Raw genomic sequence first — 17378 nt, forward strand, 5'->3', positions numbered from 1 at the left:
TAAAAAATATTACCTTAGCAGAAAAGGTGGTGGGAATAAGGATAATTTTATCATTATTCTTTTTGGTAACCTACATATTTTCATTTATATGCTAAGGCCTTATATTAGAAGAAAATTTAAGAATACAATGTCCGTATTGATGAGGATCTAATGACCAGCACATTTTCATAAAATGCAGGTGGGAGTATAAATTAACTATTTTTCTGGAGGACAATTTGATACCAGTCAATAGCCTTAAAGTGTAAAAACCAAACAACCTAAATGTCTAAAAATAGAAGAGTGATTTAAAAAAATCCAAATGGCAGAATACCACATAGCAGTATATCTCAAAAACATAATGTTGAATTAAAAAAAAGAAAGTTATACAATGATATATACAGTATTTTCCCATTTATGCAAGTTTCAAAAGCAATGCTAGTTATAATTTGTGGATCATAATCAATATATTATTTTCAATTACTTGCTAAAGAACAGAAAGGAATGTAAAAAAAGAAAAAATTTAGAGAGCATAGCACATAAAAAGGGTAAGGACTGTTTTGTGAAGCTTTTGTTTTAGTTGTGTGTGTGGATAAATGCGTGTTTACTGAGTTCCAATATAAAACGTATTTCTCACTGTGGATCAATTTAAAGCAAGTTTTAAAGCCACAGGTATAGTTTATAAGGTGTAATTTGCTCATCTTCAGCTCTTTGTTGCTCCCAAAGAGGTCTCCTGACTGTTCTCCACCATGTAGAGAAGCTGTCTTCCTTCTACCTCCAGAAGCTCTCTCAAGTCCAGACAAAAGAGAGCAAGGGTCAGAGAGAGGGGCCTACCTAAGTCCCACGTCCTGATTTCAGTCCAACACCTTTTTCCCCCTGACTGGCATATGGAATGTCTATTGCATGCAGTGGTGATTTCATCTTTCAGAACAGAGGAATACAGCTCCACCCTTTAGCCTTAACTAAATACAAGATGATGAGGTCAACATCCCCCAAACATATGCATTTAACAAGGGAGATGTGGTATACAGAAGATATGTTTAATGAAGAAGACTAGACTGATAGGTGTTCATCAAAGCATTGTAACCAATAAAAAAAATGGAAATAATCTCAAGTCATCAAGGTGGTAATACAATTAAATAAAATACTGTATCTACCTAATAGAATATTTATAGCTATCAAAATCATATTTTCTAAAAATACATAATGATATAAGTAAATGCTAAAACTATAGTAGTAAATGAAAAAAAGATGAACTACATTTGATATGATTCTAATTTTGTAACAAAAAATATATGTTATGTTTAGGGAGAGAGACTTGTAAGAAATATAGCAAAATAATTTCAATGTTGGGTGTTAGACTTTATCTTTCCCAAATTTTCTATTGAAAAAATATCTTTTAAAGGATTCAATTAGAAATGGAAAAAAATCCCTCATATATACTTTCAGGATAAGAGCTGAGAGTAGATTTTGCCTCTCTCATCTCTCTTTTGAGAACATCATCATATGCTGCCCAAGTGCAGTAGGTAAATTTTTCTAGTTGTCTCTTAATTTACAGAGGAAAAAACCAAACATTAGATTCATGATAAAAGTTCTCAAGAGACAGAAAACATTCTGGAAAATCAAATACTACATTCAATCAATCAATTGATCAATTAATCAGTTAACAACATGTTATTATTTATCTGTTGCCTAGGAGTATGGTAAATGCTACAAGGTAGAAAAGCAATATAATGTATAGTCTCTGTTGAGTTCCTACTCTGCATCAGAGAGTACGGTAGGCTCTCTCACATATCATCTCATTTAAAGAGTAGTGATCCAGTTAAAGAGTCAGGATACAGTAAACACACAAAACAAATGTGTATGTGGGTGTATAAATTAATAAGCTGCAATAAAGTGCTAAATGATGCAGTATAGTAGAGTATATAGAAAGGGCTAACTACTATTTATTTATTGATTTAAAAAGTTAGAGAATGGTATGAGCTGAAGTTGGCAGGCAGTGTGTAGAGAAACCAACTTGACATAGACCTTGAAGGATGGGTAGAATTGGGAAAAGTGGAGAGGAGCACAGACTATTCTAAGCAAGAGGAATGTCTTCTGCTTGTCCCGGTAGAGAAAACACATGAGATGAGGGACTTGTGTGATGACGCTAGTTGTCAAAGTCAGAGGCTCAAGATGTCAGCCTAAGACCCATGTATGAGTTCCTAGCTAAGCAGAGTAAGCTCCTCTCCTGCCAAAAGTCTGGAGAATATGCCTGAGAGACTCCAGTACAAGCCAGACAGACCAGGGTATTTTTAGGACACTGCTTCTCACACTTTTCAAGTGATATCACTCTAGATTGAGAGCAGACGTGGTCTTGGGAAACTGAAGGAGGTAATTCAAAGTGGTCTACTACAAGGTAGTTATTATTTTGAAGTCTCATGTTTTACCTGTAAAAATCTTGCATTTGTGCATTCAGTTAAATGCTTCCCCTAATCTTGGTGTAAAATTGGAGCTTTATGTAGATGAGCCACGCTTACCTTACTCAGCATCCTCCAGCATCTCCTAAGTTAAGAAATATATATGTCCAGGTCTAACTCAGGAGGTCCTATGATTTTTTGCTTTTCCTCCACCCTGCCAGATATAAGAAGTCATTCTACCATTAACCAGGCCACCAGGCTGTCGTTTAAACGCTGTGCTTCCATCTGCTCCACCCAGCCTTTTTTCTTATCTTTTTCAGACACTATTCAATATTAGGCACTTGGCTACCAGATAGTCTTCTCCAAGTGGCCCTTTGATATGCAGCAAAATAACGTTTCACCTTTAAATTCTGAGTGCTGGCCTTACTTCTCTGCTCTCCCACCCTCTGGGTACACACTACTTTGTATTAATTTTGCTTAGGACTCTTCTTTACTTTCTTTGGAGGCAGGGACCATATGTTACTTGACTGAATCTCATCACCACCACTAGGTTTTGCATGTGCTATATGCTCTGTTCACTTTACTCTGCATACAGTAATATCTGGAATAATATTTGTGAAGCATTAGCCCACTCAAGACAAGAGCACTTGTGCACATAGAGAACACTGCCTGGGAACAATGAATGACAGGAGGTGGTCTAAGGTTTTGTTAGGCCCGCCATAATCTTTATCAGCTCCCTCCCAAGGCCTCCCCCATAAACCATGCATGCTATGCCATTGCAGCTTCAACAAAATCCAGTTCTTTCCAATCAGATTGTTAGCCTTAATTCCTCTGGAGATGCCATAGGGTCCTGATGGGAAGGAATGGGAAATAAGCTTGAATACACCCAGATTTAAAAATCGGGTAGAGTACTTTAGACTTGATGCAGTAGATAATAAGCAGGCTCCTCAACAAGAAAACAGTTGCTATAGTGATATATCAGAAAGATTGATCTCCATAGAACTTAATTCTTTGCAAACATGAATTAAACTTTTCTAAGAAATAAGTCTAAATAATGAACTAACAACAATGCAGTGTTAATAATGGAAGGACTTAAAAATTCCATTCTGGCATAATTAAAGGATAAATCAGTTCAAATGAAAGACGTCACTGTTATTAAACTTCATTCATTTATTGAATTATGTTTCATGTGCACAGAGTGTATTTTTAAGATTATTCGATTACTATATAAGTCAATGTCATTTCCAGTTTTTAGAAAATTGATATTAACGCCTTGACACTGAAAACGTAACTGAGTTTATCAAATTAACTTCTCAAAGGCCACCTGATAGCCACCAGATGGCAACCTGAGCCAATGTCAAATTAGGAATTTAAGTTATGGATAGCCCTGAGACTACGCATTACCACTCACTCATTGGGTTCCTTTAAAATCATAAAACATAAAGGCTTTCTACTACTTCAGTAAATTCCATCTGAGCATAATGAAGTATGCTCTATCCTAATGCTTACAATAATAAAAGTTTTTTTTCTTAATAGGAGTCTATCTAGAAATAGCACAATATGGAATGATCATTAATAGACCTGTTATGGTGCTTGAATAAATGCCTATCAAGAGTGTAGGCACACGTTAGTAAATTTCCTAAAGAAAATCCATTTTCATTTCAAACTTTGACATTTTATTTAGAAAAATTACACCCTTTCTTTTAATTATTTCAGTAAACATAATGAGGGTATTGCTAACTACTCCTCAGAGTACTTTATTTTCTCCATTTTTTTAGTAATATGAGTCTACTTGTAATTAAAGGCATGCGGCATTAATGACGCTGAAAGTCTCCAAGGGAAACATTTAATGTCCACCTCATAATATTATGCCAGAATTACACACACAGAAGACTTTTTAATAATCTTTGTTTCCTAATTTAGTTTTGATTGGCTCTGAAATCCACAGCAGCACTCAAGGGCTCACATTTCTACAGTCATCAGCACTTCTGTGCCATAAATTGTACAAAGGCACACGACTTCTTCCATCTGTAGGCTTCCTTTCAAAGCTTCTATTTAACTTATCCAGAAAATTAGCTGCAGGCTGGAGACAATTGCAGATAATTTTGCCATTTTTAAGCCACTAGGATGTTGTGTGGAGATATGACAGCTAAGTTTGTCTAAACACAAAGAACAAGTCATAGCTTTGTGTTGTCACTTCAGCTTTACACACAGGTTCAGATCATCCTATTTGCTCTTTATGCAAAGTGAAACAAATTGTGTAGTCACTGGATGATCTGTTTTCTGACAAAGCCGTGCTACCTGAAGCTTTTATGTGGCTGGAAGAGGACATGAGCTACGCTAACATGTTATCTCATTCTAAAGAACATTCTTAACCTTCTTCTACACTTCAGATCCTTTCCCCTTAACAAAAAACAGATATTTTTTAGCCATCAACAACTTAAAAGGCATATATTAAATTAAAAAGAAAATGTATGGTCTCAACATACACAATTCATACATATATGTGTATATGTGTGTATCTATATCTGTATCTATCTATACTCCCCTATTCCACTCTCATAAGTAGAAATGGCAGAATTCTCCCATAAAACTGATGTTTAAAATGCTGGTGCTATTAATACACAACAATTTAAAATCACTAGACATTAAAGAATTATTAAGTAGGTCATCCAGGTTAATAAGCAGAGATCTATTACTAAATGGAATCACATGGTGCTTTTTCCCTAAAATTTTACTCTAAAGTGAAGGTAGCATTCATGGACAGTCACTAGGATAGAACAATGGAGCAAATGCAAAAAGCAGCAACGTGGACTCTTAATGCATTGCCAATGAACTTCAGTCTTATATAAAATAAATAGGCTGTGGGAATTATAGGGTATTTCTTTGACCAAATGTCCCTTCGGTGCTCAGAATTGCTGTCGTCACAGCTAATAAGGGTGTCACTAGTTGAGCAGGTGATTACTGAAACAATTTTGCAGCAAACATTTACATAGAAGGGCTAAATGGTGATTGCACTTATGTGGCAGCTGCCCTGATGTAATAGGCCATAACGACTCTGAGGGAGCAGCTATGGCTGCGTGTGTCAAGGAGGGAGAAAGTGAAAGTCGTAACACAAATGACTTTATGGATTCCCATTAGACCTTGGGGTAAGGAGCACCTAAACAGGTCTGCTATGACAGCATCCTGAGACAGCTTTACAGCCTTGTGTCAGGAACCCTTATACTAAAGAGTTTTATGGAAAATCCAAAATTGCAGAGAGGTAGTGTTGCTATATTAGGCCATTATCGTTGACTTGGCATAGAATATGCAAACAAATAGTCCCAAAGTATGCATTTAAAGGAGAGATTATTAAATCTGTTACCCCAATCAGATGCATATTAAGGAGTCCAAATTAAGCATTGATAGATAATGTCTCACAAACTTTACATTCTCCCTTGGAAAACAACTCTGCTCCACGACAGGCTTAAATGCACCAAGCCTTCCGAATCTCTGCATCATACTAAGGTGCGGCCTTTCAAAAGACTGTCCTGCTGAGTTTCATGTAAACATATAAAGTATACATGTTACTGCACTTGAGAAAGCTATCATTTAAATTCTTTTTTTCTCTTTGGTCTCTAACATCACTTAGCCAATGGACTGGTAGGAATTGGCTTGTTTAAGGACCTTAGACCATGCCCCCGTGAAAGGCAGGCGTGAGAAGTTCTATAATGTGCCCTTTCCCACTCATGAAGGGAGAAAAAGGCATGCTGAAGAGGCCAAGTAAACCCTTCAACATGACGGACAGGAGCGGTGCTGAGCAAGCATTCTCTTGCCAGGGCCTGAGATCAGGGAAGCCGCACATTCAAGTCACACATTGAACACATCACACAGGGCGGATGCAAGTGGAAACAGGACTCTGAAAAAGGATTATTTGCTATTTTACTTAGATCTGTAAATTATTAAACAATTCCAGAAGAAGCATATTGCTACAAGTGTCATGCAAACCAATATAGAGAGCTAGAGCGTTCTTAATAATATGAAGATCTAGCCCAGAACTCGTCCTCTGCTGTAAGGAGTGGAAGATGGCATAACCTATCACCTGAACAGCAATTTCACCCCAGATTTGCAATGAGATCTTAAATCTGACCTTTTATGAGAGATTATTAAAGACCTTATAAAAAGCCAACAAACATCCCTGCTCTTTTACAGATTTATTATAGTTTTGCTAATGTGTTTGAATGAACTCCTCTTCTGGAAGTCTCTAGTTTCTAAAATGCAACTTTTTGCAAAGCACATACCTGTTTCCCAGAGAGACGGTCCTCTCTTTGAAATATTTAGTCTTTCAGGGTACTTTAGTCATAGTGACACCTAATAGCCAAGCTCTTTTTCTCACTCTCCACAAAATCAGGTTTAGACTATAATTCAAACCGGTCCCCAAAGGCACTTCTGAAAAATGGCAAGCCCTTAGCTTTTAGGTGAAAACACTCTTTATTGCTCAAAATTGTTTCCCGTTACAAAACCTTTTCTGCAGTGCTAGGTCTAAGATGATCTTATGCCAATTTAACTCACTGGGGACTGTAAACAGATGCTGCTTTGATTAATAGTTTCACTATCCTGAAAATGCCAGACCAGGTACAAGATAATAAAGTCAGGTAGGAATACTATTAAAATCTGCCACACGATTGCATGTGTTATGTGGAGAAAAATGGGATCACAGTTCCTGTATCAAATAAAGACCACCGATAATAAAAAACAATGACAAAAACCAAAGAACACGCTGTCTAAATTCTTTAGCACGTTATTTACATCATTTTAACCACGAACTCTTTAAAATACCTTATATAGGTAAATTTTCAGGCACGTCCTTAGCGAAAATTCAACGTGTCATTCCAATGGTATCTTTTCACATAGCATTTAACTTTCCACCCAGAAAAAGACTATATACACCAAGAAAACGACAAATTCTGCAACTCTGCTTACCAAAAGGATAGTATCTGAATTTGTATGCCCCAGGTCATTACTTTTCAGCAAATATGTTTTCAACATTCCAACATTCATATTTAAAACACCCATAGAAAACTGTGACCCTTGAAAATCAGGGGCTGCATGAGTTGACAAATAAGATTTTTCTGGAAAAGCTTCTCAAGAGACTTAAGCCCCTTTCTCCTCTGCTTCTCTTCTCACTGGTCTCCTAACCAAGGACTTCCAAATCATAGCAGTTTCCTGATAAGGAAAACCACAAAAGCTAACTTAGCCTTGAACTATGGAACTTGAGATTGGCCTTATACATATTTGTAAAGAAACCTTTGTGTTTTTAAAGTTGGTTTACCGATGAATTTTATCTTTACCCTAACACATAAGGCCTAATCATATTCCCAGTTTCCAATCTGAAATTTAACTGTCAGTTGGACTTTTTCTTCTGTAATTTATATACAGTACACTTGTCTCTGTGAAACCTTTGGTTTGCAGGAAAGCAGAAAGTAAGTTCCAGTGCACCAATCACACTGTGCAAATTGTAACTCTAGGTTGTGCAAGCCTCCACTGAGAATGAAGCCAGCCTGTTAGCACAAATCTGCCACCTGCAGATTCAGCTCACTGCACGTGTTGAGTCTGTGCTCACCACATTTGTATGCATATACAACATGCCCCACTTAACATGAAATATTCTATTCAATAGGGTTGCCTCACCATCGCACAGAATGTCTCAGGAGGGTCTCCACAGGTAATGTCCGGAGGATCCAGTTTCACTTTCAGGTATTTTGTCATGTCCGTGGATTCCGGCTGACAGGCCATGTAATCCCAAACTTTCCCTTCTTCTGTGTAAATCTGAGTCTTACACACGTCATAATGTCCCCACACCAAAGGGTAGGGCTGCATCACTGAGGACACTGTAACCCAAAGGGCATGGATTGACAGGAATCTTGACAAATACATCTCTAAATTCTTGGCAATCTTCCTGGTAACTAAGCCGGGTTTGCTTATCAGTGATCTATGTCTATTTTACATATACATATATGTCTATATGTAGGTAGGTCTGTATATTTAAAAAAAAAGAGGATGAGATCGCAGAGTAGATTCCAAAACTAAAAGTGAAGGGTTAAGATATTGGGTGTGTTCAGGTATATTGAGGACTTTGGTGGAAGCCTAGCATACTTCTGCGTTAGGCGTTAACAACAGCTTGCTGCTTTTTCGTTGTTCTAGAACATATCTATTAGACTTGGGTCTCGTTTGATTGTTGTACAAGATGTCCCGTAGCAGATAATGATTTCGCAAAGTGATGGTTCTCCTGCTGTACATCCAATAACCCTGGGTGATCCTCGATGTTCACAGCTCACAAAGGATGCTCAGATGCGCTGGGATATCAGTATCCGAAGCATAAGGAGGAGTGTCTATAGCCCGGTGTCTGTTTCCCATCAATCATTCTTTTCTTCTGGCACCAACACCCTTTTAGAAACGATAAGAGTAAGAGTTATTGCCCCAGAATCAGTGTGTTACAAAATGTATGATATGTTGACATTTTGGAGGTTTGATGCAATATAAAGTAAATTGGTGTAATATGGATAACCTTTACTCAGCAACTTTGCTAGAATGAGCAAACCACAGAAATCATTCACATTGGGGAGGATTTCAATATGAAGAATTTAACTCTTCCACAACAATGACAGATGTGCGTGTTCCAGGTGAGCTACAGGTTTTTACCTTAAAAATTATATTTCCGTCTTGACAAAACTGAGAGCAAGCAGCTAGACTTAAACATTTCTCATATATAGCAGTGCTGGAAAATCTTCCAAGAGAACAATGGGGGAAATGAGCGCTATTATAACAATGACAAAGAAGTGACAACTCCTTGTATGCCTTTTGTCTCTTGGCAAAGAGACCCTAAAAAATCTCCAAATTCCTTGTACATTTCTCAGCTTTGTTTAGCTGGAGTGAAAACCGGCATTGTTGGCACAAGCTGGTCCCTTTGGATTTGCTCATTATATTGGAAGAACTTAGCATCTTTTGTTTCGTTGCATTTAGTGATAAAGATAACTTGGCTCTCTGAGAAAATATTCAAAAATAAAACCAAAGGAGCAAATTTTCCTTTCATAGGAATTTTATATTTTCTTACATCTTTTTATAGCCATCACATCTGCATTTGCGAGTTACTTTCTGTAACAGAAGATAATTTGTCCCAAAGGCGAATCTTATACGCTGCTTTAAAACTAAAAGCTCTGTAGTAAAACGCACAATTTAAAATGCACATATAAAAATAGCTGAGGGTGAGTTAACAGGCCATGAAGCAGAATAATATGGCACTAATTCTAAGAGAAAATAAAAATTACTGTTTAAAAGTACTTTTAGTTAACTGATAATGCAGCCTACATAACTATGGGTAGAAGTCATTTGTGAGTTTAACTGGCAACTTTTCTCTTTAGAGATCACTGTTCAAATCTAAACAAACTATAATATTTGGAATCCACGTGTAAAAAAAAATGTATTTGCTTAATTAGTTGGTTCATATTGTTATTGTCTCAATAATTAACTATTTTTTAATCAATTGGAAAAGGACAAAAAGACTACAGCTTTAGAAAATACCATTACAGACCCTTCAATTCACACTAAGCAGTTTAAATACGGAAGTTCACTATCTTCAAACAATCTTAAAAAAGGAATTCACTATATTTAAAGATTGCACCATCTTAAAATGAACTAAGCCACAGAGACTATGAAATGCCAACAGATGGTTGAATTGTGTTTCCATAGCAAAGTAATTTATAATAATTGCTTTATGGATGCAAGTGCAATTTTCATTATATTCAATTCATAAAATGTTATCATACAGCTGCAATTTGTGATATTTTCTATTAGGAAAAGTGTTGAATATTTGAGTTCCTATGAAGGAATAATTAGCAGTTTGTCTAAACATGTATAAACTACAGATTTGAATCTGCCTCTTCCTTGTAATGTAAAGACTATACTGCATTGAGCACATTTTGAAATCTTAAGCTAAAAAGAAAAAGTCACAGAGAAGCGCGTGGTGTTGCTACTACAGCCTTCTGCTTTTTTCAGATTCATTAGTAATTTTAAGTTGCTATTGTCAGAAACATCCAACAATTTGACAATTAATAATCTGAAAAGGTGTTAAACTAATACAAATTCACATTTTCTAGATGCATTTTTCAACTGTGTTTACTATTTTATTATAACAAGAACAAACACTTTCCACAGGGTGGTTAGGAGGTGGGCATTACAACTGAAGCAGTGTAAAATCTACTAGACTAGATTCAATTCTTAGTTTCAAATGCACAGCAACTTATGTATCAAGAACAATATACTCTTGAAGACCTGGGATAGACTGCAATGAGTTTGAACTGGGTGAGCATTATGAGTTAATTTTTAATATTATTTTTTAAATGTGACCTTAAATATATATTTGAATGCTCCCTGAGATCAATCTTCACATTTTTTTAACCAATAAATGTTATCCCTATAATCCATTTATTCTTCACCACTCTGCTTTCATCCACATGTGGCCTTACTGCAACCACAAAATAAAGGGTGACCAGATAAACCTACATGAAAAATTTGGACACTGAGGAAATGTATGTGAACCTGTCATTATTTCCTGACACAACAGCGATCCCAATGTAACGAATTCTCATTAAAGTATACCAGAATTATAATGATGGTCATTACACAGAATTGTGGACTACACCATTGATCGAATTTAGAGAAGTGACAAGGAAAAATGCAGAGGAGTGCAAGATATTTGAATATCAGGCAGTTGCAGGACTGTGCAACAGACATTCTTGACAAGAAGCAGCCAATTATAGCTTAAATTTCTGGCACATAACCAGTTGTGATTAATAGTTTTCCATTACATTACAGACATATTATTAATGTATTAAAAATGTCAAGCTTTGGCAAGCACTAATATGGCATGGCTCAGTTAGTCTGCAGAATTTACATTTAATGAACTCCCATTGACACAGAAAAAGATATTGACCACGGCACATTACAGATCAGGAGCAGAGGGTCACTAAGCTGTTCTTTAAGACAATTATTTGATTTCATTCTAATTTTTATGTTTGTAGTGTTACCTAGTATGTATACTTCATATCAGGATCTCCACACTTTTCAGTGCCACATACACTTCAAAGAAAATTCTCTTAATTTAAAATCAGTGAGAAATTAAATCTAAGAACTTCCATGACACACAATGGAAAAGCAGCCTCTGTCAAAATCAGAAATTTTCTATTAAAGTATAATTATGGAGTTTTCAAAGAAAATAAAACGATGTAGAAATAGAATATGATTTCTCCCTTAACCTTTATTACCTAATAGTACCAGTTCCCATCTGGCTATGCTTTCAACCAGGTTAAAATCATCAATAGCTTCTTAAAAGCTAGGTCATCACAGCAAATAGCTAGGCAAACCGATTATGAGAAGGACAGTCAATAACATATCTGGGGATTTAATATACTAAACCAATCCCTTCTGGTCCATACCTGAACTAATTGCCAAGTAATGTGGGCTTTGCAATTGTCTCAGGTGTCCGTATCACCTGAACGTGAGCAGCTTCAGAAGGGCTCTAAGCAGCCCCAGTTCCAGTTCTCCACTGTGTGAACCTTGGGAATGCACTGTTAATCAAATCATCCCATCATCTCTACCTGTGCACTAAAGTACTGAAAAGTCCTCTTTGATAAAAATACCCATTAATATGCTATGAGTACTCCATAGACCTCTGACTGATGAATACATTTGCAGAACCAAGGTAAAAATATGAAATTATGTCATGCCCTCAAGTTGATAGATGTTATTGATCTGGAATAAAATAGGCTGTAAAACAGCTTTGCATACATGGAACATGTCTTTTTCCAGGATTCTGTAGCTAATTCCCTTCCACCTTGGATTAACTTTGCAGAAAGTATTTCACAGGCCCTTTCTTTCATCAGAAAAGAAGCCTCCCAAAATATTACATGGAAATAATAAATGATCAAAATTACAGACAATTATATTCCAAAAACTATTGCCAATTTCACCAACTGAGAGGAAAATACTGACAGTAAATCCACTAACTTTAGCTGGCTTTCAGCATTCGTTTTATTATATAATCTCACTAGGAGGTGGGGGTGGTGGTAGTAGGCTATTTATTCCATAAATACACAGCTCTTCAGGGGCACCTGAAATAGACAGCTATTGACTCATTCTTCATAGACATTAAGAATTTTATAAATATGCATGTTTCTGAATGGGAAGGAACAAAAAGAACATTGACTATAATCATATTCCATTGAGTGAAAAATATAAAGTGATAAAGATATAGACAAATTCCATAACCTATCAAAATTAGCAGTTTCCAATACTGTCATAATGAGATTGACTACATAAGATATTTAACATATACTGAATGCTCTTTGCATTTATTTATTGGTTGTGAAGAAAGCATTTTCTAGTCATCTTAATGGGAAACATTTGCTTCTATCCTTTTGTTAACTGTCTCTCAAAATATAAGGAATTTAGCATGTACTGCAACATCATTGGCATATTTTACTTACACTTGATTAGGTATTATGAGCAACTGTCTATCATGAGATTTTTAATAAAACCAAATAGCATACCTTAGTATTTGAAAGATCTCTGTTTTCACCAGGAGAAAAATGATCAGAGAAATTAGCACACATTTTGCAGGATGTTTGGGGATGGGATAATACATAAAATTATCTCAGAATCAGTTAAGCCTCGAAGAAATCTGGTGTTTCATGACCACAGAACAAACAAATCTTTCCTTCTCTTATAGGACAAGTTCAGAGATCCAAGGTTTCAAATACACATTTGAGAAAATCTATGCCCACCTGAAGTTTAGAAACAAAATTCTGGATTCTGAAGATAAAATTATTTTTAAAAGTATGCTAAATCTCTTACTGACCTATAATGTAATTCACACACATACATATTTTTCTGTTAACATATAATTGATTTTCTGAGTTGTATAAAATTTTCTTTCTTTTCAAGTGACTTGGTGCTTTTGTAACTCCAAAACTCTCTCTCCAAATCTTTACAACACTTAGAAAACATATCAACTAAATGTGTGGTGGTTTAATTTTTTAAACATATTACCTGATATTTTTTCAGAATAATAATGGAAGCAAAAACTATTTGCACCAATTACAAATATACAAAAGGAAACTGCAAAATACATTAGCCTCCTCCTAAAAAAGCTAATCTGAACCATTTTAACACACATGCCCAGTGAAAGATGACAAAACAAAAATCTCAATAGAAAAACAGCTTTATGTGCAAATAAAGTGTTTTCTTACAAAATTTTAAGATTGCGCCTCTTAAATTTCACAGTGAGAAGTATCACCAAATTAATAGACAAATATATGGAACTCTGAATGTCCTCCTGTTGGTCTTTAGTGGTGAAACAGATCTCATTTCATGGCATCCAGAAAAGAAAAGGAAATACATCCTGTATGTATGTAAGCTGGAACAACATTGTGTGCAAGACTTGATGCATTGTTTTCTTTGCATGCTGATCCACATGCAAAGATCTAAATTTTGTCCTAATGAAAAACTGAAAGTTGCTTATCTTCCAAAAGAATCTTGGCTAGTTATTAAGCTGCTTTTCTTTTGCCAAAGAGAAAAGGGGGTGCGGTAAGGCATTCAAAGTGACATAATTCGAAATACTTAATGAAACCTGGCGTTGCTAATTCCCCACAGCTTAGAGATGTTCCTCAAGAGCTAAACCAATCAGAAAAATCTTGCCCCTCTCCGAAAAAGAGAATTTCTGGCAAACTTTTTCTAACAAGCTTAACCCTTAAGTATACTTGAATAAATGATTTTGTTGGAAGAACTTTCTGGTTTTCTTTTTTTTTATTTCCGCAAGAAAACTTTTAGTATTTTCAGTGATAAACTGGGGCCTTATTTCTAGAGCAAATCTACTGCCAGATACACCATATGTTTAGTGGAGTTTTGAGTCTTACTCAGAATTTTCCATTCCAAAAATTGACAAACTGTTATGATAACGAGCGGCTCCATTACCTTTCCCTGGGTAAAGAGAAGGATGGGGGAGGGGGAAGGGAACAAAAGCCTCTACTCTCTGGAAATCTATACCTGATGCGAGGATGGGAACGCAACTTCTGACTTTGCCAAATAATGCTGCTTTAAAATCCCCGCTAAGAATTTTCCTCCCTTGCCCTGTAAGATGACAACCTCCTAAGTGGATTTCTGGAAGAAAAAAAAAGGTCCCCGGGTGAGGTTACTAAAATAAACAGCAGAGGGCGCAGTTTCTTTTTTTATCTAAGTTTGCCCGGGTATGAATCACTTAATTGGTTATTTTGGGCCCAATAATATTCAGTATTATTTGTATTATATATAGATATCTACAGATCCATACAGGAGAGCAATTCAATGTCCCCAGCCGAATCCATCAACCGATTAATGTAATGCCAGTAAAGAATCTGAGATGTTCCCAACAGCATTCCTACACCAAGCCTGCCCCTCTTTCAATTTTCCTTTCTCCCCAACTGCACAACATGGAATAGTAATGCTTTAACCTCGCCCCAATAAAGGAGATTAAAAGAAGGGAACTTCAAAAGCTCTCAGTGTGGCCACAAGCTCCCCAGGGCCGGCAAGAGGGCAAGTTTTTTCCCAAAGCAAAGACAATTGGCGAAAGAAAAAAGAAAAAAAGAAGAAGCCTCCAGAGCGTTGTGTGTGGCCAGGTGTGTGTGTGAGAGAGGGAGCGCGCGCTGTGTGCCTGTCAGTCCGTCGATGGAGGCACCAGCCCAGCGCCCAGGCTCTGGATACAACACACACACACGTAACCTGCCCGGGGCGCACACCCAGGGAGACGTGTGTGGGTGTGAGAGTGTGCGCGCAGAGGCTCCGCGCGCTGCCTCCTCAAGGCGCTTCCCAAAGTTCCTCGCCCACCCGGAGCCTCCCCTCCCGCCCGTGGATGGCACTGGGGGGGCCGGAGGGAGGGAGGCCGCCCGGGGGGAGAGGGGCAAAGACGGGACGCGCGGGTCGCAGAAGGAGGGGGGAAGCGGGCGGCACTTACCTTGTGGCCCGTTTGCCCTTGCGCCGGACGGGAGCCGAGCCGACGGCGAGGGGCGGCGGCCGTGCCCAGCCGGGTGCGCCTCGGCGGCGGCCGCAGCAGCGGAGCCCGCGGGCGGCGCTCGGGCGGGCGGCGGCTGTTCCCGCCGAGCCTCCTCCGGGGCGCGGGCGGCGGGGAGGGGTGGGGGTGTGGACCGAGCGCCGCCGCCGCCGCAGCCCCGGGGTCCGGATCGCGCCCGGCGCGCCGCGGGAGAGGACCCTGCGGACCACGAGCCCCGCGCCGGCCCGCCACTCCCCGCCGCTTAATTACCTTCGCCTCCGGCCCCTGGGGGGGTGCCTCCTGCGCGTCGCCCCCTCTCGGAGCCGGCACCAAGAGGGGGGATTCCTTCCCGTTGACGTCCTCTTCCGAAATGCAAAAGATCAGTGACTTTGACAGGTAGATGAGGGGGAGGGAATAGGGGTGGGCGGAGAGGAAGAGAGGACGAGAAAGGTGCCTCTCCCTCCAAAAATATAGTGATATTAATAATGAAATCGCAGCCTTCGGGAGGTCTTGCCCGCCCTGTCCCCCGCTTGCCGGCTCTCCTCCGCGCCTCCTCGCGCCACTGCCTCTGCCACTTCTCGCCTTAAACTTTTACTGAGGGATTTTTTTTTTCTGTTTCTATTTTTTCCTCTATTCCCCCCCCCCTTTTTTTTTTAATTTTTTAAGCTGCAGGACGATTTCCTGATTCCCGGGGTTCAGAACCAGCGGCCCGGCGGTTCTACCCCGCTTGGCACAGCTTTCATTTTATTTCAGATGAAGACGTTGAGCTTAGTCAGAAGGGACATAAATCAGGACAATTAGCATTGGCGCCAAGAAGATCCTCCTGTACCAATTTCGCCCGGGCTTCCTTCGCGCATTCCTCCACTCAAGTCAGAAATGTCACTGCACATAGCGTTGATGGCTTCGAGACGCGACGCACCCAAAGTCCATTTGATGAAATATACATGGCCCCACGATGCTTCTGGATTGCGGTTCCAGGGCTCCCCGCCCCCGCCCGCGGCGCCTGGCCGGACCCTGCTCCGAGCGGGCAGCGAGCTCTCGGCAAACTTAAGGGAGCGTACAAATCAAAGAGTGAGCGCGAGGGCCGGAGAAGGGAGAAAGAAAGCAGCAAGCCGGGGAAGCCGCAGCCCTCGCAGGGGTGGCATGTACGTTTCACTTAAAAGCAGATCTTCTTCTGCAACTGCCAGCAAGTGGAAGGATTGCAAACCTTATACTACCTCGAGACCTGGGCGCTCCGAGCGGTCCTAACTCCGTCCCTCTCGCTGTTGCTGCTGCTGCTCTGGCCGCTGCTGCCGCCGCTCCACGACCTCGGGGCGCTGAGGCTCTGAGACCACCCTTCACCTCCCCGACCCCCAACTCGCCCACAGAAGCACGGTTTCTAGTAACTCTTCACGTACCTTCCACTCGTGCCTCCGCCCGTCCCATCCCTCACTCCTCATTCTCCTCCCCCACACCGTTCCAAAGCACACCCCTCGCCCCAAGCCGAGATCGCAACTGTGTTTTTCAACCAACAATTGCCTTGCCCAGCCAGCGGCCCCTACAGCGCAAGCCTTGAACCTCCTCATTTAGAAATTCGTTCTCCTTTGCAAAGTTGAAGTTCAAGAGAGCGCTGTGCCTTTCAGGCCTCCTTGCCTTTCCCAAGAGAAAGACAAATGCTCCCGGCCCCAAGACTTCATTCCCCACCAGCGGGGGCTCAGACTTACCCGGGATCACTCTTAGCTACATACTAACGTCAAACCAAAAAAAAAAAAAATACAGACTTAGATAGAGAGACACTTTAATTAGAAAGGACTTGCAATAGGGAGAACGCTCTGATCTCAGACAGCCGTAAGCATCTCAAAACCAAACAGAAATTGGCTTTTTTACGTGGTAGGGGGGTAAGCAGTAAGGGAAAGCTGGCCAGAAGACCTGGTTTGATGAGAAATGTGTCTCTGTGGTCCACG

The 17378-nt window shown here is 39.4% G+C and overlaps 1 protein-coding gene across 4 annotated transcripts in view; it reads right to left on the bottom strand.

Annotated features, from left to right (window-relative positions):
• The window catches only part of NTNG1 (netrin G1), a 329267-nt gene extending 312484 nt beyond the window's left edge, over positions 1-16783 (bottom strand). The window contains exons 1-2 of one of the 4 annotated variants that reach the window (XM_004420755.3): positions 16653-16783; positions 8046-8801 (exon numbers count right to left, since the gene is read on the bottom strand). In XM_004420755.3, coding sequence (XP_004420812.1) covers positions 8046-8291 — 246 coding nt within the window. In that variant the 5' untranslated portion in view covers positions 8292-8801; positions 16653-16783. The other 3 variants (XM_014780097.2, XM_014780099.2, XM_087446411.1) reach the window with 3 other exon arrangements.
• Positions 16784-17378: the final 595 nt, after the last annotated feature.

Source organism: Ceratotherium simum, chromosome 2 (assembly GCF_057802395.1).
Source record: "Ceratotherium simum simum isolate JZ-2026a chromosome 2, ASM5780239v1, whole genome shotgun sequence".
NCBI classification, from domain to species: domain Eukaryota; kingdom Metazoa; phylum Chordata; class Mammalia; order Perissodactyla; family Rhinocerotidae; genus Ceratotherium; species Ceratotherium simum.